The 23,319-nt window shown below is 46.6% G+C and overlaps 1 protein-coding gene across 1 annotated transcript in view; it reads left to right on the forward strand.

Moving 5' to 3' along the window:
• KDELR3 (KDEL endoplasmic reticulum protein retention receptor 3) overlaps positions 1 to 19,054 on the forward strand; it is a 58,461-nt gene extending 39,407 nt beyond the window's left edge. Inside the window, exons 2-5 of the mRNA XM_053721265.1 lie at positions 306 to 406; positions 646 to 804; positions 16,525 to 16,777; positions 18,816 to 19,054. Coding sequence (XP_053577240.1) covers positions 306 to 406; positions 646 to 804; positions 16,525 to 16,777; positions 18,816 to 18,856 — 554 coding nt within the window. The 3' untranslated portion in view covers positions 18,857 to 19,054. The remainder of the gene's footprint in view (positions 1 to 305; positions 407 to 645; positions 805 to 16,524; positions 16,778 to 18,815) is intronic.
• Positions 19,055 to 23,319: the final 4,265 nt, after the last annotated feature.

The following is a 23,319-nucleotide window of genomic DNA, read 5'->3' on the forward strand; positions in this document are numbered from 1 at the left end:
GAATGCAGCACTTAATTACTGATATATACTGTGCTTATATAAACATTTATTGCGTGTGCAGATCTTTTGGAATGCAGCACTTAATTACTGATATATACTGCATATATATAAACATGTATTACCTTTTGCACTGCAGTAGATAATTGCTGACATATACTATGCAATTATAAATATAAATACTTTGATGATGCCCCTTTAACTAATCATTTTGACATTATTTAACTAGCATTTCTTTTATGCACAACACCATTTTGAAGTTTAAAAGTGAGTGGCATTTATGTCCTTATGCTCATGTCTCTCCGCAGGAATATCAGGGAAGAGTCAACTTTTGTTTGCGCTTGTATTTACGACACGTTATTTGGATCTGTTTACATCGTTCATATCTATCTACAACACTGTGATGAAGGTGAGCAGATTGCAGAGGAGTGTATGGTGAATGGATTTGTGTGCCTAAAGATGTATCATTTTTTGTTCATAGATATTTAAATAGAAAAACACACATTTTGTGGGGGGGGGGGGGAATCAAATATATTATTATCCTTTATTTGTATAGCATCGCCAGATTCTGTAGCGCTGTATGTGTGTCCATGATGGATTTAGCACTTGGCAAAACTGTTGATGTTTTGAACGTTTTTTTTCACTTAGGTTATATTTTTAATCTGCGCATACGTCACCATTTATCTGATCTACGTAAAGTTACGCAAGACGTACAACAGTGAGAATGACACATTCCGGATGGAGTTTCTTCTGGTGCCTGTTGTGGGATTGGCCTTCCTAGAAAATTATGCATTTACCCCTTTGGAGGTTAGAAATTGTATAAACTATTAAACCAGCTACAATTTAATGGGTTTTCTTATTATTAAACATTTAGGCCTAACCCAGTATAGACCATGACCAGGTTGACAAGCAAGGGGTTAAAGGACCAGTTAATACAGTAGTTCTGCATAAACAGCAAATGCATGGTACAAAAGACAATACAATAGCACTTAGGGGTAGATTTATTATGCAGTGGATGCTTTACTGATGCCCCTTTGTTTATGGTCCACCAGAAACGGAAGTTAAGTAGCAGCAATTGGGATTGCCGGCCCCTGCTAGCAGCCGATTGGCCGCCAGTAAGTAGGGGGCGGCATTGCACAAGCATTTCACTAGAAATTCTTGTGCAATGATAAATCCGGACACTGTATGCTGTCGGCATTTAGCGAGGTCGAGCGATTACATGATTCGCTACAGTGAATCATGTTCGCTCGACCTTTGGTAAATCTGCCCCAGAGAGGCCCATTTATCAAGCTTCGGATGGAGCTTGAGGGCCCGTGTTTCTGGCGAGTCTTCAGACTCGCCAGAAACAGCAGTTATGAAGCAGCGCTCTGAGCAGGCGGAAAGAGATTGCCAGAATTCAACCCGATCGAGTACGATCAGGTTGATTGACACCCCCTGCTGGCGGCCGCGAGTCTGCAGGGGGTGGCGTTGCACCAGCAGCTCACAAGAACTGCTGGTGCAATGCTGAATACGGAGAACGCATTGCTCTCCGCATTCAGCGAGGTATGTCGCACCTGATCTGCACGGTCAGATCCGGTCCGGCATACCTTTGATAAATATCCCCCATAGTCTGAACATCAAATGAGTAGTTGATTTTTTTCCTGACAAATTTCAAAATGATGTCTATTTCTACTCCTGTATCATGTGACACTCATCAGCCAATCACACATATACGTTTATTGTGTGAATTCTTGCACATGCTCAGTAGGAGCTGGTGACTCAAAAAGTGTAAATATAAAAAGACTGTGCACATTTTGTTAATTAAATTTAATTGGAAAATAACTTCTCTATCTGAATCATGATAGTTTTAATTTTGACTTTAGTGTCCCTACCCAGGAGCCTATTGTGCAAATACCAAAATAACCGGACTAATTATCTTGGCTTGAATAAATGTTCATAATATTGACAAAAGGTGTGTTGTCATCTTGAAGCTTGATTGCTCAGAAAAAAAACTGCTAAAATCCAGCATTTTCAGGAACCATTTTACTAACAAACAGCACAGTTCTTGGTGCAAAAACATAAATCACTGACTCCGTCCTACCCTCTCCCTGCACCCCTTATAGATCATCACCTTTTACTGATCATATACCCTCTCCATGCACCCCTCATAGATCATCACCCCTTACAGATCATATACCTTCTACCTGCACCACTCGTAGATCACCCCTTACTGATCATATACCTTCTCCCTGCACCCCACATAGATCATCACCCCTTACTGATTATACACCCTCTCCCTGTACCCCTCATACATCATCACCCCTTACTGATCATATACCTTCTCCCTGCACCCCACATAGATCATCACCCCTTACTGATTATACACCCTCTCCCTGTACCCCTCATAGATCATCACCACTTACTGATCATACACCCTCTCCCTGCACCCTTCATAGATCTTATCCCCCATTACTGATCATATACCTTCTCCTTGCACCCCTCATAGATCATCACCACTTACAGATCATACACCCTCTCCCTGCACCCCTCATAGATCATCACCCCTTACAGACCATATACCCTCTCCCTGTACCCCTCATAGATAATCACCCCTTACTGATCATACACCCTCTCCTTGCACCCCTCATAGACCATCACCCCTTACTAATTATACACCCTCTCGCTGCATCCCTCATAGATCATCACCACTTATAGATCATACACCCTCTCCCTGCACCCCTCATAGAGCATCATCCCTTACTGGCCATACACCCTCTCCCTGCACCCCTCATAGATCATCACCCCTTGCTGATCATACACCCTCTCCTTGCACCCCTCATATATCATTACCCCTTACTGATCATACACCCTCTCCTTGCACCCCTCATAGATCATCACCCCTTACTGATCATACACCCTCTCCCTGCACCCCTCATAGATCATCACCCCTTACTGATCATACACCCTCTCCTTGCACCCCTCATACATCATCACCCCTTACTGATCATACAACCTCTCCCTGCACCCCTCATAGATCATCACCCCTTACTGATCATACAACCTCTCCCTGCACCCCTCATACATCATCACCCCTTACTGATCATACACCCTTTCCCTGTACCCCTCATAGATCATCACCCCTTACTGATCATACACCCTCTCCCTGCACCCCTCATAGATCATCACCCCTTACTGATCATACACCCTCTCCCTGCACCCCTCAAAGATCATCACCCCTTACTGATCATACACCCTCTCCCTGTACCCCTCATAGATCATCACCCCTTACTGATCATACACCCTCTCCCTGCACCCCTCATAGGTCATCACCCCTTACTGATCATACACCGTCTCCTTGCACCCCTCATAGATCATCACCCCTTACTGATCATACACCCTCTCCCTGCACCCCTCAAAGATCATCACCCCTTACTGATCATACATCCTCTCCTTGCACCCCTCATAGATATTCACCCCTTACTGATCATACACCCTCTCCTTGCACCCCTCATAGATCATCACCCCTTACTGATCATACACCCTCTCCCTGCACCCCTCATAGATCATCACCCCTTACTGATCATACACCCTCTCCCTGCACCCCTCATAGATCATCACCCCTTACTGATCATACACCCTCTACTTGCACCCCTCATAGGTCATCACCCCTTACTGATCATACACCCTCTCCCTGCACCCCTCATACATCATCACCCCTTACTGATCATACACCCTCTCTTTGCACCCCTCCTAGATCATCACCCCTTACTGATCATACACCCTCTCCCTGCACCCCTTACTGATCATACACTCTCTCTTTGCACCCCTCCTAGATCATCACCCCTTACTGATCATATAACCTCTCCCTGCACCCTTCATAGATCATTACCCCTTACTGATCATACTCCCTCTCCCTGCACCCCTCATAGATCATTACCCCTTAGTGATCATATACCCTCCCCCTGCACCCTTCATAGATCATTACCCCTTACTGATCATATACCCTCTCCCTGCACCCCTCATAGATCATTACCCCTTACTGATCATACAACCTCTCCTTGCACCCCTCATAGATCATCACCCCTTACAGATCATACTCCCTCTCCCTGTACCCCTCATAGATCATCACCCTCTCCCTGCACCCCTCATAGACCATTACCCCTTACTGATCTTACACCCTCTCCCTGCACCCCTCATAGATCATTACTCCTTACTGATCATACAACCTCTCCTTGCACCCCTCATACATCATTACCCCTTACTGATCATACACCCTCTCCCTGTACCCCTCATAGATCATCACCCCTTACAGATCATACACCCTCTCTTTCCACATATCATAGATCACCACCCCTTACTGATCATACACCCTCTCCTTGAACCCCTCATAGATCATTACCCCTTACTGATCATACACCCTCTCTCTGCACCCCTCATAGATCACCCCCCCTTACTGATCATACACCCTCTGCTTGCACCCCTCATAGGTCATCACCCCTAACTGATCATACACCCTCTCCCTGCACCCCTTATACATCATCACCCCTTACTGATCATACACCCTCTCTTTGCACCCATCCTAGATCATCACCCCTTACTGATCATACACCCTCTCCCTGCACCCCTCCTAGATCATCACCCCTTACTGATCATACACCCTCTCCCTGCACCCCTTATAGATCATCACCCCTTACTGATCATACACCCTCCCCCTGCACCCTTCATAGATCATAGCCTCTTACTGATTATATACCCTCTTCCTGCACCCCTCATAGATCATTACCCCTTACTGATCATACAACCTCTCCTTGCACCCCTCATAGATCATCACCCCTTACAGATCATACTCCCTCTCCCTGTACCCCTCATAGATCATCACCCTCTCCCTGCACCCCTCATAGACCATTACCCCTTACTGATCTTACACCCTCTCCCTGCACCCCTCATAGATCATTACTCCTTACTGATCATACAACCTCTCCTTGCACCCCTCATACATCATTACCCCTTACTGATCATACACCCTCTCTCTGCACCCCTCATAGATCATCCCCCCCTTACTGATCATACACCCTCTGCTTGCACCCCTCATAGGTCATCACCCCTAACTGATCATACACCCTCTCCCTGCACCCCTTATACATCATCACCCCTTACTGATCATACACCCTCTCTTTGCACCCATCCTAGATCATCACCCCTTACTGATCATACACCCTCTCTTTGCACCCCTCCTAGATTATCACCCCTTACTGATCATACACCCTCTCCCTGCACCCGTATAGATCATCACCCCCTACTGATCATACACCCTCTCTTTGCACCCCTCCTAGATCATCACCCCTTACTGATCATATACCCTCTCCCTGCACCCTTCATAGATCATTACCCCTTACTGATCATACTCCCTCTCCCTGCACCCCTAATAGATCATTACGCCTTACTGATCATATACCCTCCCCCTGCACCCTTCATAGATCATTACCCCTTACTGATCATATACCCTCTCCCTGCACCCCTCATAGATCATTACCCCTTACTGATCATACAACCTCTCCTTGCACCCCTCATAGATCATCACCCCTTACAGATCATACTCCCTCTCCCTGTACCCCTCATAGATCATCACCCTCTCCCTGCACCCCTCATAGACCATTACCCCTTACTGATCTTACACCCTCTCCCTGCACCCCTCATAGATCATTACTCCTTACTGATCATACAACCTCTCCTTGCACCCCTTATACATCATCACCCCTTACTGATCATACACCCTCTCCCTGTACCCCTCATAGATCATCACCCCTTACAGATCATACACCCTCTCTTTGCACATCTCATAGATCACCACCCCTTACTGATCATACACCCTCTCCCTGCACCCCTTACTGATCATACACTCTCTCTTTGCACCCCTCCTAGATCATCACCCCTTACTGATCATATAACCTCTCCCTGCACCCTTCATAGATCATTACCCCTTACTGATCATACTCCCTCTCCCTGCACCCCTCATAGATCATTACCCCTTAGTGATCATATACCCTCCCCCTGCACCCTTCATAGATCATTACCCCTTACTGATCATATACCCTCTCCCTGCACCCCTCATAGATCATTACCCCTTACTGATCATACAACCTCTCCTTGCACCCCTCATAGATCATCACCCCTTACAGATCATACTCCCTCTCCCTGTACCCCTCATAGATCATCACCCTCTCCCTGCACCCCTCATAGACCATTACCCCTTACTGATCTTACACCCTCTCCCTGCACCCCTCATAGATCATTACTCCTTACTGATCATACAACCTCTCCTTGCACCCCTCATACATCATTACCCCTTACTGATCATACACCCTCTCCCTGTACCCCTCATAGATCATCACCCCTTACAGATCATACACCCTCTCTTTCCACATATCATAGATCACCACCCCTTACTGATCATACACCCTCTCCTTGAACCCCTCATAGATCATTACCCCTTACTGATCATACACCCTCTCTCTGCACCCCTCATAGATCACCCCCCCTTACTGATCATACACCCTCTGCTTGCACCCCTCATAGGTCATCACCCCTAACTGATCATACACCCTCTCCCTGCACCCCTTATACATCATCACCCCTTACTGATCATACACCCTCTCTTTGCACCCATCCTAGATCATCACCCCTTACTGATCATACACCCTCTCTTTGCACCCCTCCTAGATCATCACCCCTTACTGATCATACACCCTCTCCCTGCACCCCTTATAGATCATCACCCCTTACTGATCATACACCCTCCCCCTGCACCCTTCATAGATCATAGCCTCTTACTGATTATATACCCTCTTCCTGCACCCCTCATAGATCATTACCCCTTACTGATCATACAACCTCTCCTTGCACCCCTCATAGATCATCACCCCTTACAGATCATACTCCCTCTCCCTGTACCCCTCATAGATCATCACCCTCTCCCTGCACCCCTCATAGACCATTACCCCTTACTGATCTTACATCCTCTCCCTGCACCCCTCATAGATCATTACTCCTTACTGATCATACAACCTCTCCTTGCACCCCTCATACATCATTACCGCTTACTGATCATACACCCTCTCTCTGCACCCCTCATAGATCATCCCCCCCTTACTGATCATACACCCTCTGCTTGCACCCCTCATAGGTCATCACCCCTAACTGATCATACACCCTCTCCCTGCACCCCTTATACATCATCACCCCTTACTGATCATACACCCTCTCTTTGCACCCATCCTAGATCATCACCTCTTACTGATCATACACCCTCTCTTTGCACCCCTCCTAGATTATCACCCCTTACTGATCATACACCCTCTCCCTGCACCCGTATAGATCATCACCCCCTACTGATCATACACCCTCTCTTTGCACCCCTCCTAGATCATCACCCCTTACTGATCATATACCCTCTCCCTGCACCCTTCATAGATCATTACCCCTTACTGATCATACTCCCTCTCCCTGCACCCCTAATAGATCATTACGCCTTACTGATCATATACCCTCCCCCTGCACCCTTCATAGATCATTACCCCTTACTGATCATATACCCTCTCCCTGCACCCCTCATAGATCATTACCCCTTACTGATCATACAACCTCTCCTTGCACCCCTCATAGATCATCACCCCTTACAGATCATACTCCCTCTCCCTGTACCCCTCATAGATCATCACCCTCTCCCTGCACCCCTCATAGACCATTACCCCTTACTGATCTTACACCCTCTCCCTGCACCCCTCATAGATCATTACTCCTTACTGATCATACAACCTCTCCTTGCACCCCTTATACATCATCACCCCTTACTGATCATACACCCTCTCCCTGTACCCCTCATAGATCATCACCCCTTACAGATCATACACCCTCTCTTTGCACATCTCATAGATCACCACCCCTTACTGATCATACACCCTCTCCCTGCACCCCTCATAAATCATCACCACTTACAGATCATACACCCTTTCCATGCACCCCTCATACATCATCACCCCTTACTGATCATAGACCCTCTCCCTGCACCACTCATACATCATCACCCCTTACTGATCGTACAACCTTTTCCTGCACCCCTCATAGATCATCACCCCTTACTGATCATACACCCTCTCCCTGCACCCCTCATACATCATCACCCCTAACTGATCATACACCCTTTCCCTGCACCCTTCATAGATCATCACCCCTTACTGATCATACACCCTCTCCCTGCACCCCTCATAGATCATCACCCCTTACTGATCATACACCCTCTCCTGGCACCCATCATAGATCATCACCCCTTACTGATCATATACCCTCTTCTTGCACCCCTCATAGATATTCACCCCTTACTGATCATACACTCTCTCCCTGCACCCCTCATGGATCATCACCCCTTACTGATCGTACACCCTCTCCCTGCACTCCTCATACATCATCACCCCTTACTAATCTTACACCCTCTCGTTGCACCCCTCATAGATCATTACCCCTTACTGATCATACACCCTCTCCCTGCAACCCTCATAGATCATCACCCCTTACTGATCATACACCCTCTCCTTGCACCCCTCATAGATCATCACCCCTTACTGATCATACACCCTCTCCCTGCACCCCTCATACATCATCACCCCTTACTGATCATACACCCTCTCCCTGCACCCCTCATAGATCATCACCCCTTACTGATCATACACCCTCTCTTTGCACCCCTCCTAGATCATCACCTCTTACTGATCATACACCCTCTCTATGCACCCCTCCTAGATCATCACCCCTTACTGATCATACACCCTCTCCCTGCACCCCTCATAGATCATCACCCCTTACTGATCATACACCCTCTCTTTGCACCCCTCCTAGATCATCACCCCTTACTGATCATACATTCTCTCCCTGCACCCCTCATAGATTATCACCCCTTACTGATCATATACCCTCTCCCTGCATCCTTCATAGATCATCACCCCTTACAGATCATACTCCCTCTCCCTGTACCCCTCATAGATCATCACCCTCTCCCTGCACCCCTCATAGACCATTACCCCTTACTGATCTTACACCCTCTCCCTGCACCCCTCATAGATCATTACTCCTTACTGATCATACAACCTCTCCTTGCACCCCTTATACATCATCACCCCTTACTGATCATACACCCTCTCCCTGTACCCCTCATAGATCATCACCCCTTACAGATCATACACCCTCTCTTTGCACATCTCATAGATCACCACCCCTTACTGATCATACACCCTCTCCCTGCACCCCTCATAAATCATCACCACTTACAGATCATACACCCTCTCCATGCACCCCTCATACATCATCACCCCTTACTGATCATAGACCCTCTCCCTGCACCACTCATACATCATCACCCCTTAGTGATCGTACACCCTCTCCCTGCACTCCTCATACATCATCACCCCTTACTAATCATACACCCTCTCGTTGCACCCCTCATAGATCATTACCCCTTACTGATCATACACCCTCTCCCTGCAACCCTCATAGATCATCAACCCTTACTGATCATACACCCTCTCCTTGCACCCCTCATAGGTCATCACCCCTTACTGATCATACACCCTCTCCCTGCACCCCTCATACATCATCACCACTTACAGATCATACACCCTTTCCATGCACCCCTCATACATCATCACCCCTTACTGATCATAGACCCTCTCCCTGCACCACTCATACATCATCACCCCTTACTGATCGTACAACCTTTTCCTGCACCCCTCATAGATCATCACCCCTTACTGATCATACACCCTCTCCCTGCACCCCTCATACATCATCACCCCTAACTGATCATACACCCTTTCCCTGCACCCTTCATAGATCATCACCCCTTACTGATCATACACCCTCTCCCTGCACCCCTCATAGATCATCACCCCTTACTGATCATACACCCTCTCCTGGCACCCATCATAGATCATCACCCCTTACTGATCATATACCCTCTTCTTGCACCCCTCATAGATATTCACCCCTTACTGATCATACACTCTCTCCCTGCACCCCTCATGGATCATCACCCCTTACTGATCGTACACCCTCTCCCTGCACTCCTCATACATCATCACCCCTTACTAATCTTACACCCTCTCGTTGCACCCCTCATAGATCATTACCCCTTACTGATCATACACCCTCTCCCTGCACCCCTCATAGATCATCACCCCTTACTGATCATACACCCTCTCCTTGCACCCCTCATAGATCATCACCCCTTACTGATCATACACCCTCTCCCTGCACCCCTCATACATCATCACCCCTTACTGATCATACACCCTCTCCCTGCACCCCTCATAGATCATCACCCCTTACTGATCATACACCCTCTCTTTGCACCCCTCCTAGATCATCACCTCTTACTGATCATACACCCTCTCTATGCACCCCTCCTAGATCATCACCCCTTACTGATCATACACCCTCTCCCTGCACCCCTCATAGATCATCACCCCTTACTGATCATACACCCTCTCTTTGCACCCCTCCTAGATCATCACCCCTTACTGATCATACATTCTCTCCCTGCACCCCTCATAGATTATCACCCCTTACTGATCATATACCCTCTCCCTGCATCCTTCATAGATCATCACCCCTTACAGATCATACTCCCTCTCCCTGTACCCCTCATAGATCATCACCCTCTCCCTGCACCCCTCATAGACCATTACCCCTTACTGATCTTACACCCTCTCCCTGCACCCCTCATAGATCATTACTCCTTACTGATCATACAACCTCTCCTTGCACCCCTCATACATCATCACCCCTTACTGATCATACACCCTCTCCCTGTACCCCTCATAGATCATCACCCCTTACAGATCATACACCCTCTCTTTGCACATCTCATAGATCACCACCCCTTACTGATCATACACCCTCTCCCTGCACCCCTCATAAATCATCACCACTTACAGATCATACACCCTCTCCATGCACCCCTCATACATCATCACCCCTTACTGATCATAGACCCTCTCCCTGCACCACTCATACATCATCACCCCTTAGTGATCGTACACCCTCTCCCTGCACTCCTCATACATCATCACCCCTTACTAATCATACACCCTCTCGTTGCACCCCTCATAGATCATTACCCCTTACTGATCATACACCCTCTCCCTGCAACCCTCATAGATCATCAACCCTTACTGATCATACACCCTCTCCTTGCACCCCTCATAGATCATCACCCCTTACTGATCATACACCCTCTCCCTGCACCCCTCATACATCATCACCACTTACAGATCATACACCCTTTCCATGCACCCCTCATACATCATCACCCCTTACTGATCATAGACCCTCTCCCTGCACCACTCATACATCATCACCCCTTACTGATCGTACAACCTTTTCCTGCACCCCTCATAGATCATCACCCCTTACTGATCATACACCCTCTCCCTGCACCCCTCATACATCATCACCCCTAACTGATCATACACCCTTTCCCTGCACCCTTCATAGATCATCACCCCTTACTGATCATACACCCTCTCCCTGCACCCCTCATAGATCATCACCCCTTACTGATCATACACCCTCTCCTGGCACCCATCATAGATCATCACCCCTTACTGATCATATACCCTCTTCTTGCACCCCTCATAGATATTCACCCCTTACTGATCATACACTCTCTCCCTGCACCCCTCATGGATCATCACCCCTTACTGATCGTACACCCTCTCCCTGCACTCCTCATACATCATCACCCCTTACTAATCATACACCCTCTCGTTGCACCCCTCATAGATCATTACCCCTTACTGATCATACACCCTCTCCCTGCAACCCTCATAGATCATCACCCCTTACTGATCATACACCCTCTCCTTGCACCCCTCATAGATCATCACCCCTTACTGATCATACACCCTCTCCCTGTACCCCTCATACATCATCACCCCTTACTGATCATACACCCTCTCCCTGCACCCCTCATAGATCATCACCCCTTACTGATCATACACCCTCTCTTTGCACCCCTTCTAGATCATCACCTCTTACTGATCATACACCCTCTCTATGCACCCCTCCTAGATCATCACCCCTTACTGATCATACACCCTCTCCCTGCACCCCTCATAGATCATCACCCCTTACTGATCATACACCCTCTCTTTGCACCCCTCCTAGATCATCACCTCTTACTGATCATACATTCTCTCCCTGCACCCCTCATAGATTATCACCCCTTACTGATCATATACCCTCTCCCTGCACCCTTCATAGATCATCACCCCTTACAGATCATACTCCCTCTCCCTGTACCCCTCATAGATCATCACCCTCTCCCTGCACCCCTCATAGACCATTACCCCTTACTGATCTTACACCCTCTCCCTGCACCCCTCATAGATCATTACTCCTTACTGATCATACAACCTCTCCTTGCACCCCTTATACATTATCACCCCTTACTGATCATACACCCTCTCCCTGTACCCCTCATAGATCATCACACCTTACAGATCATACACCCTCTCTTTGCACATCTCATAGATCACCACCCCTTACTGATCATACACCCTCTCCCTGCACCCCTCATAAATCATCACCACTTACAGATCATACACCCTCTCCATGCACCCCTCATACATCATCACCCCTTACTGATCATAGACCCTCTCCCTGCACCACTCATACATCATCACCCCTTAGTGATCGTACACCCTCTCCCTGCACTCCTCATACATCATCACCCCTTACTAATCATACACCCTCTCGTTGCACCCCTCATAGATCATTACCCCTTACTGATCATACACCCTCTCCCTGCAACCCTCATAGATCATCAACCCTTACTGATCATACACCCTCTCCTTGCACCCCTCATAGGTCATCACCCCTTACTGATCATACACCCTCTCCCTGCACCCCTCATACATCATCACCCCTTACTGATCATACACCCGCTCCCTGCACCTCTCATAGATCATCACCCCTTACTGTTCATACACCCTCTCCCTGCACCCCTCATAGATCACCCCTTACTGATCATACACCCTCTCTTTGCACCCTTCCTAGATCATCACCCATTACTGATCATACACCCTCTCTTTGCACCCCTCCTAGATCATCACCCCTTACTGATCATACACCCTCTCCCTGCACCCCTCATAGATCATCACCCCTTACTGATCATACACCCTCTCTTTGCACCCCTCCTAGATCATCACCCCTTACTGATCATACATCCTCTCCCTGCACCCCTCATAGATTATGACCCCTTACTGATCATATACCCTCTCCCTGCACCCTTCATAGATCATTACCCCTTACTGATCATTCTCCCTCTCCCTGCACCCCTCATAGATCATTACCCCTTACTGATCATATACCCTCTGCCTGCTCCCCTCATAGATCATTACCCCATACTGATCATACAACCTCTCCTTGCACCCCTCATAGATCATCACCCCTTACAGATCATACTCCCTCTCCCTGTACCCCTCATAGATCATCACCCCTTACAGATCATACACCCTCTCTTTGCACATCTCATAGCTCACCACCCCTTACTGATCATACACCCTCTCCCTGCACCCCTCATAAATCATCACCACTTACAGATCATACACCCTCTCCATGCACCCCTCATACATCATCACCCCTTACTGATCATAGACCCTCTCCCTGCACCCCTCATAGATCATTACTCCTTACTGATCATACAACCTCTCCTTGCACCCCTCATACATCATCACCCCTTACTGATCATACACCCTCTCCCTGCACCCCTCATGCATCATCACCCCTTACTGATCATACACCCTTTCCCTGCACCCCTCATAGATCATCACCCCTTACTGATCATACACCCTCTCCCTGCACCCCTCATAGATCACCACCCCTTACTGATCATACACCTTCTCCTTGCACCCCTCATAGATCATCACCCCTTACTGATCATACACCCTCTCCCTGCACCACTCATAGATCATTACCCCTTACAGATCATAAACCCTCTCCCTGCACCCCTCATAGATCATCACCCCCTTACAGATCATATACCTTCTCCCTGCACCCCTCATAGATCACCACCCCTTACTGATCATACTCCCTCTCCTTGCACCCCTCATAGATCATCACCCCTTACTGATCATACACCCTCTCCCTGCACCCCTCATAGATAATCACCCCTTACTGATCATACACCCTCTCACTGCATCCCTCATAGATCATCACCCTTACTGATCATACACCCTCTCCCTGTACCCCTCATAGATCATCACCCCTTACAGATCATACACCCTCTCCCTGTACTCCTCATAGATCATTACCCCTTGCAGATCACCCACCCTCTCCCTACACCCCTTATAGATAATCACCCCTTACTGATCATACACTCTCTCCTTTTACCCCTCATAGATCATCACCCCTTGCAGATCATACATCCTCTCCCTACACCCCACATAGATCATCACCCCAAACTCATCATACACCCCCTCCTTGCACCACTCTTAGATCACCCCTTACTGATCATACACTCTGTTCCTGCACCCCTCATAGATCATCACCCCCTTACTGATCATATACCCTCTCCATGCACCCCTCATAGATCATAACCCCTTACTGATCATACACTCTGTTCCTGCACCCCTCATAGTTCATCACCACTTACAGATCATATACCCTCTCCCGGCACCCTTCATAGATCATCACCCCTTACAGATCATATACCCTCTCCCTGCACCCTTCATAGATTATCACCACTTACAGATCATACACCCTCTCCTTGCACCCCTCATAGATCATCACCACTTACAGATCATACACCCTCTCCCTGCACCCCTCACAGATCATCACCACTTACAGATCATACACCCTCTCCCTGCACCCCTCACAGATCATCACCCCTTACTGATCATACACCCTCTCTCTGCACCCTTCATAGATCATCACCCCTTACTGATCATACACCCTCTCTCTGCACCCCTTACTGATTATAGACCCTTTCCCTGCACCCCTCATACGTCATCACCCCTTACTGATCATATACCGTCTCCTTGCACCCCTCGTAGATCATCACTCCTTACTGATCATACACACTCTCCCTGCACCCCACATAGATTATCACCCCAAACTAATCATACACCCCCTCCTTGCACCACTCTAAGATCATCACCCCTTACTGATCATACACTCTGTTCCTGCACCCCTCATAGATCATCACCCCCTTACTGATCATATACCCTCTCCATGCACCCCTCATAGATAATCACCCCTTACTGATCATACACTCTGTTCCTGCAACCCTCATAGATAATCACCACTTACAGATCATATACCCTCTCCCTGCACCGCTCATAGATCATCACCCCTTACAGATCATATACCCTCTCCCTGCACCCCTCATAGATCATCACCCCTTACTGATCATACACCCTCTCCTTGCACCCCTCATAGATCATCACCCCTTACTGATCATACACCCTCTCCCTGCACCCCTCATAGATAATCACCCCTTACTGATCGTACACCCTCTCCGTGCACCCCTCATAGACCTTAGATGATCTTGTCAGACCATAATGCTTTAGAGATATTTGCTTTTCTCTTATACAAGCTTTTTATTTACATATGAAGTTATCGTCTCTCCAAACTTTGAACACATATCCAGAATATTTTTATCAACATTTATATTACATTTGAAACAAATATGAATCTGATATTGATTTTTAGGTATAGTAAGAAAAGAGTGATCCAAAAAAAAAGTGTTAAAGTTGTGGTAAAGAAAGCGTTTGTGGATCAATAATATGTAATATATATACTAATAGGATTGAAAATGCTTTAAAAAAATAAAGAAATAAGTAAAGTAAATATATTAATTTTTTTTTATCCTACCAGCACTTTGCTTTCCTCTTCCCCCTCCTTTATCTTACTGTAGTGTAGTAATGAATAGAGTTACCCAGCATGCTTTTCTTCTAATAGGTGTGTGGCGCGGCTTCAGATTTGTAGTGCCCGCTGCAGCACGTACACCGACACGCAGAGTTCCCAGTAACATTACACATTTTATTAAAATAAAAATACTTAGAGACAACTTTAAAAAAAAAAGAAAAACAAATACATTTAATAGTATTATTTCAACTGTAATTGTATGTTAATGACAAACACATTCTCTATCACAGAGTAGGGCCGTGATGTCAGGCAGGAGGGTACCAGGTACAGGAGTTATGTGCAGAAGCAAATGTCTTTACAGAACGAGTGGTTGAATCATGGAGCAGACCTTCAGTGGTATGGGCACATACTGTAAGGGAATTTAGGAATCCCTGGCGTGTGAACACGGCTATCCTAAGAATTAATTCCACTGACACTTTAGAAAGAAATATGGGACGACTTGAATCCTTTTTGTTCTTACCTGCTGTCAAAATCTGTTTGTAAAAAAAAAAATAGTATAATGTATAAAAAAAAAAGGTAAGACAATCTTCTGTCCTCTAATACTTTATCTTGTAACACTACCATGTTTAGATTCTGTGGACATTCTCGATTTACCTTGAGGCAGTTGCTATCCTGCCCCAGCTTTTTATGATCACGAAGACAGGGGAAGCAGAGTCCATTACTACGCACTACCTTTTCTTTCTGGGGCTTTATCGCCTACTTTACCTGGGAAATTGGATCTGGCGCTACTACACTGAGAAGTTCTGTGACCGTATCGCTGTGGTGTCTGGTGTTGTGCAGACCATCTTCTACTTTGACTTTTTCTACCTCTACGTCACCAAGGGTAAGATGGGGGATATGATAGGATGATTGGTGTTGGCAGGTATATGTCGGGGGGCTAGAGAAAGAACCTGGGGCAGAAAAGGCTTTAATACTTGTAAGGGATGACCTGGGTCAGGCATAACGCCAAATCACATTATAGAGATCTGATATAAGATAGGACTTCTGAAGAGAGACAGAAGCAGATATAGTGCAGGATATGTGGAGTGTAGAGGATATTTCTCAGGGTGCTGTGGGGAAAAGCAATATATAAGGCTTTGGTGTTGTGAGGGAAAGGGTATGGTACCCAGGTGTCTTGGGAAAGAAGAATTGGGGCCCAGGTGTCATATTGGAGGAGATACAGGGTCTAGGTGTTGTGAGATAGAAAATATGGGGCCCAGGTGTTGTAGAGGAAAAATATGTGAGCCAATTGTTGTTTAGGAAATTACATAGGCCAGAAACGTCTAGAGCAAGAGATGTGGAGCATGTGTGTTGTAGTTAAAGGGATATGGGACCCGTGTCTTGAAGGGCAGGAGATATGGAGCCTGTGTGTTGTAGTTAAAGGGATATGGGACCCGTGTCTTGTAGGGCAGGAGATATGGAGCCTGTGTGTTGTAGGTAATGAAATGCGGGACCCGTGTCTTGTAGGGCAGGAGATATGGAGCTTGTGTGTTGTAGGTAATTAAATATGGGACCCGTGTCTTGTAGTGCAGGAGATATTGAGCCTGTGTGCTGTAGGTAATGAAATATGTGACCTGTATCTTGTAGGGCAGGAGATATGGAGCCTGTGTGTTGTAGATAATGAAATACGGACCCGTGTCTTGTAGGGCAGGAGATATGGAGCCTGTGTGTTGTAGGTAAAGGGATATTGGACCCGTGTCTTGTAGGGCAGGAGATATGGAGCCTGTGTGTTGTAGGTAAAGGGATATGGGACCCGTGTCTTGTAGGGCAGGAGATATGGAGCCTGTGTGTTGTAGGTAAAGGGATATGGGACCCGTGTCTTGTAGGGCAGGAGATATGGAGCCTGTGTGTTGTCGGTAAAGGGATATGGGACCTGTGTCTTGTAAGGCAGTATATATGGAGCCTGTGTGTTGTAGGTAATGAAATATGGGACTTTTGTCTTGTAGGGCAGGAGATATGGAGTCTGTGTCTTGTAGGGTAAGATATATGGAGTCTGTGTCTTGTAGGGCATGATATATGGAGTTCATGTGTTGTAGGTAAAAAGATATTTGGAACATTGTCTTGTAGGGCAGGAGATATGGAGTCTGAGTCTTGTAGGGTGGGCTAGAGATATGGAGTCTGTGTGTTGTAGGTAAAGGGATATGGGACCCGTGTCTTGTAAGGCAGGAGATATGAAGCCTGTGTGTTGTAGGTAATGAAATATGTGACTTGTGTCTTGTAGGGCAGGATATATGGAGTCTATGTCTTGTAGGGCAGGAGATATGGAGTCTGTGTCTTGTAGGGTAGGATAGAGATATAGAGTCTGTGCAGACCGTGTGTTGTAGGTAAAAAGATATAGGGCTCCCAGTTTTGTAGGGAAGGAGGTATGGAGTACATGTGTTTTAGTTAAAAAGATATGGGGCCCATGTCTTGTAGAGCAGGAGATGTGGAGCCTGTATGTTGTAGATGAAAATAGATGGGCTTGATGTAGTACAGGAGGATAAAAAGGGCTTGGGAACACCTGGCAGATGTTTTCGGGTGACTTGGTTTCAATACAGAACCAGAAGTTGTGCCAATATAACAAGCTTATGTAAACTGTCCCCCTATTAATACTTAATCATTTTGTCTGAACCTTATAAAATATATTTTGTATTTTACCTCTCATCACGTATTATATCTCTGGCTCATATTTACTCATTTATTTACTTCATATACGTTCACATACTGTTCTGGCAAGGTTGCCCCCTACCTCTGTGTCTAATTTTGGTTACTGTTCTGTAGTTCAGCAGTTGGTCACTGTTTAGCATAGTAAATATACTGTACAGTCATTAAAGACATATTGATTGTATCTCTTAAAAACAATAACTTGTAAGTCGTAAATGCAATTTCTCTCTTTTTTCCAGTTCTCAGAGGCAAAAAGCTGAGTCTTCCGATGCCCGTGTAAAGGTGATTGGACACTAACACTATATCTTGCCACCAACAGTCATTTCTGCGGGCACACTCCTCTTGCGCCATGTTTGGTCTACATACCCTTCTCCCCCTGGGGTGTTGTGTGGTCCTGTATTGATACAATGTGTTTCTTATATTATTGTAAACTTTTTTGCTGTTCTTGGTTACATTTAATAAAATATATTTGGGCTAAGCAAGTGGGCAATCAACTTTATATTAAACCCTTCTGGATTATATCAGTACGTAAAAAAATATATCTTATAGGTTGTACACTCTGTCATTTAAAAGGTAACAGCATATGAAATAACTTAAATTATGCTTACCTGATAATTTTCATTTCTTCATTCTGCCGAGGAACAAGGAACAGTAGAAGAAATACCAGGGTGAAAAGGTGCCAGAAGAATACAAAATTATCAGGTAAGCATAATTTAAGTTTCTCTTCATAAATGGAAAGAGTCCACAGCTGCATTCATTACTTTTGGGAAAACAATACCCAAGCTATAGAGGACACTGAATGCAAAAACGGGAGGGTACAAGAGGTGGCCCATTATGAGGGCACCAGGCCTGAAAACCACTACCCAAAAACATTCTGCTTCGTCCGAAGCCAAGAACTACTTTGAAAAGGAAAAGGCCCAAGGACCCTCACTGCAGATAGTCCACAGCCTTGCTAGAGACCGCAGATAGTCAACAGCCTCCAAGAGACACCGTCCCCAGCAGTCGGTCTCCAAACAACACACCCCTTACTAAAGAAAGGGAACAAACTCCCATATTCTTCCACAAGAAGAAAAGGCACAGAGAAAACATGATTGTACTTGTAAAGCGCGGCTAATCCCCCTTAAGGGACTCAAGGCGCTGCTCATTTTATCAACCTCGAAAGGAGGAAAGGCTGAGTAGACCTCGCCGGGGATCGAACTTGCAAACCTCGGTTTGCTACAGTGCAGAGTAGCCACAATTCATTTGTATGCTGAGCTAGCTTCCAGCTAGCATAAGGAACTCCAGAAAAAAAAAACTAAAAAGGGCACTACGAGTCCTAAATAAAAACACAGAACAAAAAACAGAGAAACCGGGTCAGGCTAACAGAGACCCAACCAGTCTCATAGAAACAAGGGGAGGCAACGCCCAGACCCCAGAAATACAAAAAACGCCAGGAGTCTGAAACAGAGAGAGGATCTTCCCCTAACACAGTGCAACCGCACTCTAGAAAGCAACTAAAGACGAAGGTCCCCAAGTCGCAAAAAGGTATCTCAGAATACCGAAATATTCAGAACTAAACCTCGTGCAGCAAGCTCAGATAGGTCTGACAAACAACACCTGAAGCAAAAACACTGCACGCTGCAGTCATCTAAAAAATGACTCTGAAACTTAAATACTTGCAAGGCAAGTAGAAATCAGCTGAAGATAGGATCCTTCAGATTGCTAAGTATCCTCTAACCAGCGGATAACCTTGCAGGCTATCTAAGAGCAGCCAGTCCTTCCCACAAATCTTGAATGTGGAGAAAGGAGAACCTCAAAAAGGCTTACTGTACCTCGAATGCTCCCAGGACGAAATAGCAGAGCAGCAGATTTCAGATCCTAGTCCAAGCGACAGACATGTCTGATACAGGGGGACAGAAAGATCCCAACCACAAGCCCCCAGGGAATGGAAAGAAAAAAGGGGGGACGCACCCACCCCAGCAGACCTTGGGTGCCAACCCAATCCGCTCCTCCACAATAAGGCACTCCCAAGGAGAACCCCCTAGGACCTGGAACAGAGAAAAGTGCAATAGATCCGTAGGAAGACCTGTCACAACTCTCTTTAGTCTCTACATAGAGAGTCCAATTTCCAACAGGTGGAACAGAGCCCACAGAACAGCAGATACTGCCCCTTACAGAAATAAGCCACCTGATCCAACCTCCCACACACAGGGCAGGACAAAGACCCTCCAGAGAGAGGAAACCCCAACTCATAAGGAAGATAAACTATCCCCTCCAAAGGGAAGGGCACAGATAAAAATATCGTACATGTCCACAAAACATGAAGCGATAGTATGATCAAACACGGACCAAATGAAAAATCATCCATACTTCACTTTTGACCCAACAGAGAAAAACTCCCCATAGAGGAGCACACTCCGTCCGAAGGACAATTCAGGCCTTAAAGTTTATAACTAGTATCCGAAGGTGGATGTGAACTCCTGCCTGCTTGCAAGCCCAATGAGCTAGCCCCTATGTCGCAACATAGGGTCCCTGAAAAAACTGGGTCGTCCTGAACCAGTCCTCATAAGTCTCCAGACCTCCAAGAAGGATCCAAAACAAGAACTCCGGACCCAGGACCTAGAATCGTCCTAGAACGAACGACACCCTCAGGGAACACAAGATACCCCGTCTGAAGCAATCAGACCTCACAGGGGATGAGAACCGTGTAACCCGGAGAACGGGTACAGGACTCACTCATAATTCCCAGCCCAAAGGGAAGAGAACACCCTTAGCCGGAGGTCAACACCCCCCCAGCAAGGTATTAGGCCGCGACAAAGTCACACAATTTGTCTAGAGCCCAAATGCCCCAAGGGCAGCACTAAGGGAAATGAAAACGAGAACAGAGTCACCCGAAAGAGTAGAATGAAAGGCTAGTCTCCATAATCCTTTCAGATTAACGTTTCAGAAGACCACACCCAAGGGAGAAGAATGCAAAGCATCCTGAACCCAGGCAGAAAAACATCCCCTAAGAAAAAAGCTTGGAAAAAGAGACAACACCTCCTATCGCCCCTGATATGGAGATGACTAACTCCCGAAGGAAGACAGAGCCTCACGGCCTTCACTTCCTAATTGAGTGGCCAAAGCCGCCAGAAAAACCAAAGTCCAGAAAGTCTTGACCCAAAGGAAGAGAATCTCTAAAATGAACAAGTCCTAAAAGGACACTTCCAAAGAGACCATGAAAGGCAAAACCGTAAGAACGGCGGTATGAAGGATCTAAATCCTCCAACCCACAACGGGAAGGAACACTCTAGTTCCTGAAAAATTTGGAAACGACTGAGCATGTCGCCGCGGATCTCAACGGAGTCCCGGCCCACTAGATTGAAAGGCGAATAGGGACTGAACCAATCCCCCATGCCCTTAAGCAACCTCGGACCCTCAAGTCCTCTCAGGATGCTAGTTGAAGCTTGTAAAATAAAACAAGACAACCACACAAATTATATTGTGATCACTAGGCGCCCTCACCGGACCAACCGGACATAAAAAGGTGCCACGTGTCTGAACTAGGCCACAAAGACAGAAGGATTTGTACCCAGTCAGGACCAGCCTGAAACCAAGTGCCGCAGCACTGTCAAGGCCACATAGTCTCCCCCGATGATGGAAGGATAAAGAACAGTCAGACAGACTTTTGTAAACAGTGCAACCACAAAATCGCGAGTATCAATTCCAGAGAGGAAGTTCCCGAATAAACATAACACCACAACATGAGCTGTAGACCAAATAAAAATCATCCTCACCGGATGACAATAAAAGATAAGGCAACCCGTAGGTTATCGCCCAGGAAGAACGGACAGACCCACAGGACTAGCCCAACAGGGGTCTGAGACTTCCAAGCTCAGAACTGGAAAAGGATACACAAATAACAAAGACTATAAGAAGATTACTTCATCCCCTTATGTCTATGTATGCAAGCCAGTCAAAGAGTAAGACTGAAAATCCCCAGACCTATTAAGAGTGGGATCCTCCAGCAACGCCAAAAACGTGCCTTAGTAGGACATGAAGGTGCGCCAGTCTATGATGAAAGGTGCAACAATCCTCCGCCAGGACAAAAGGAAACACCGGCCTCGAAGGTTGACCCCCTGAGGCATCAGGAGCAGTGGCTCAACCGGAAGGCTGAACTGGACCAGGCGATCCCACGCCTGATAAGCCCTGGTTAATGAAACACGGACAATATCGTAAGCACACTCCCGGAAAGGTGCAGATGTACCAGCGCCAAATATATGGCCATGCGGAACCATGCCGTAACCACCAGTGGGAACAGGCCACACTCCCTAGAAAGGATAAGTAGCGTTTGGGTTACCTGCATGTGTAGTAAGAGTTAATGGTAGGGAACTCGTCTCGTGAGAAATAGAATCCCCAGAGACGAATTGCTCAGTAGGCTCCTGATTCCCCGATCAGGAGGAACAGAGCACTCTAAAACGGCATTCGGAACATAACTGATGGGCATGTATCACCCGGGCCAATTCATATTCTTCGCAAGAAGTAGAGTCTGAATCAGAGACATCCGTCTCCAAGAACCAGACACCAGCGACGATTTCTCCGTCGCCACACGTTCAGGAAAACAGAAAACATAATTTATGTAAGAACTTACCTGATAAATTCATTTCTTTCATATTAGCAAGTCCATGAGCTAGTGACATATGGGATATACATTCCTACCAGGAGGGGCAAAGTTTCCCAAACCTCAAAATGCCTATAAATACACCCCTCACCACACCCACAAAT

This window comes from Bombina bombina, chromosome 7, assembly GCF_027579735.1.
Source record: "Bombina bombina isolate aBomBom1 chromosome 7, aBomBom1.pri, whole genome shotgun sequence".
In the NCBI taxonomy this organism is placed as follows: Eukaryota; Metazoa; Chordata; class Amphibia; order Anura; family Bombinatoridae; genus Bombina; species Bombina bombina.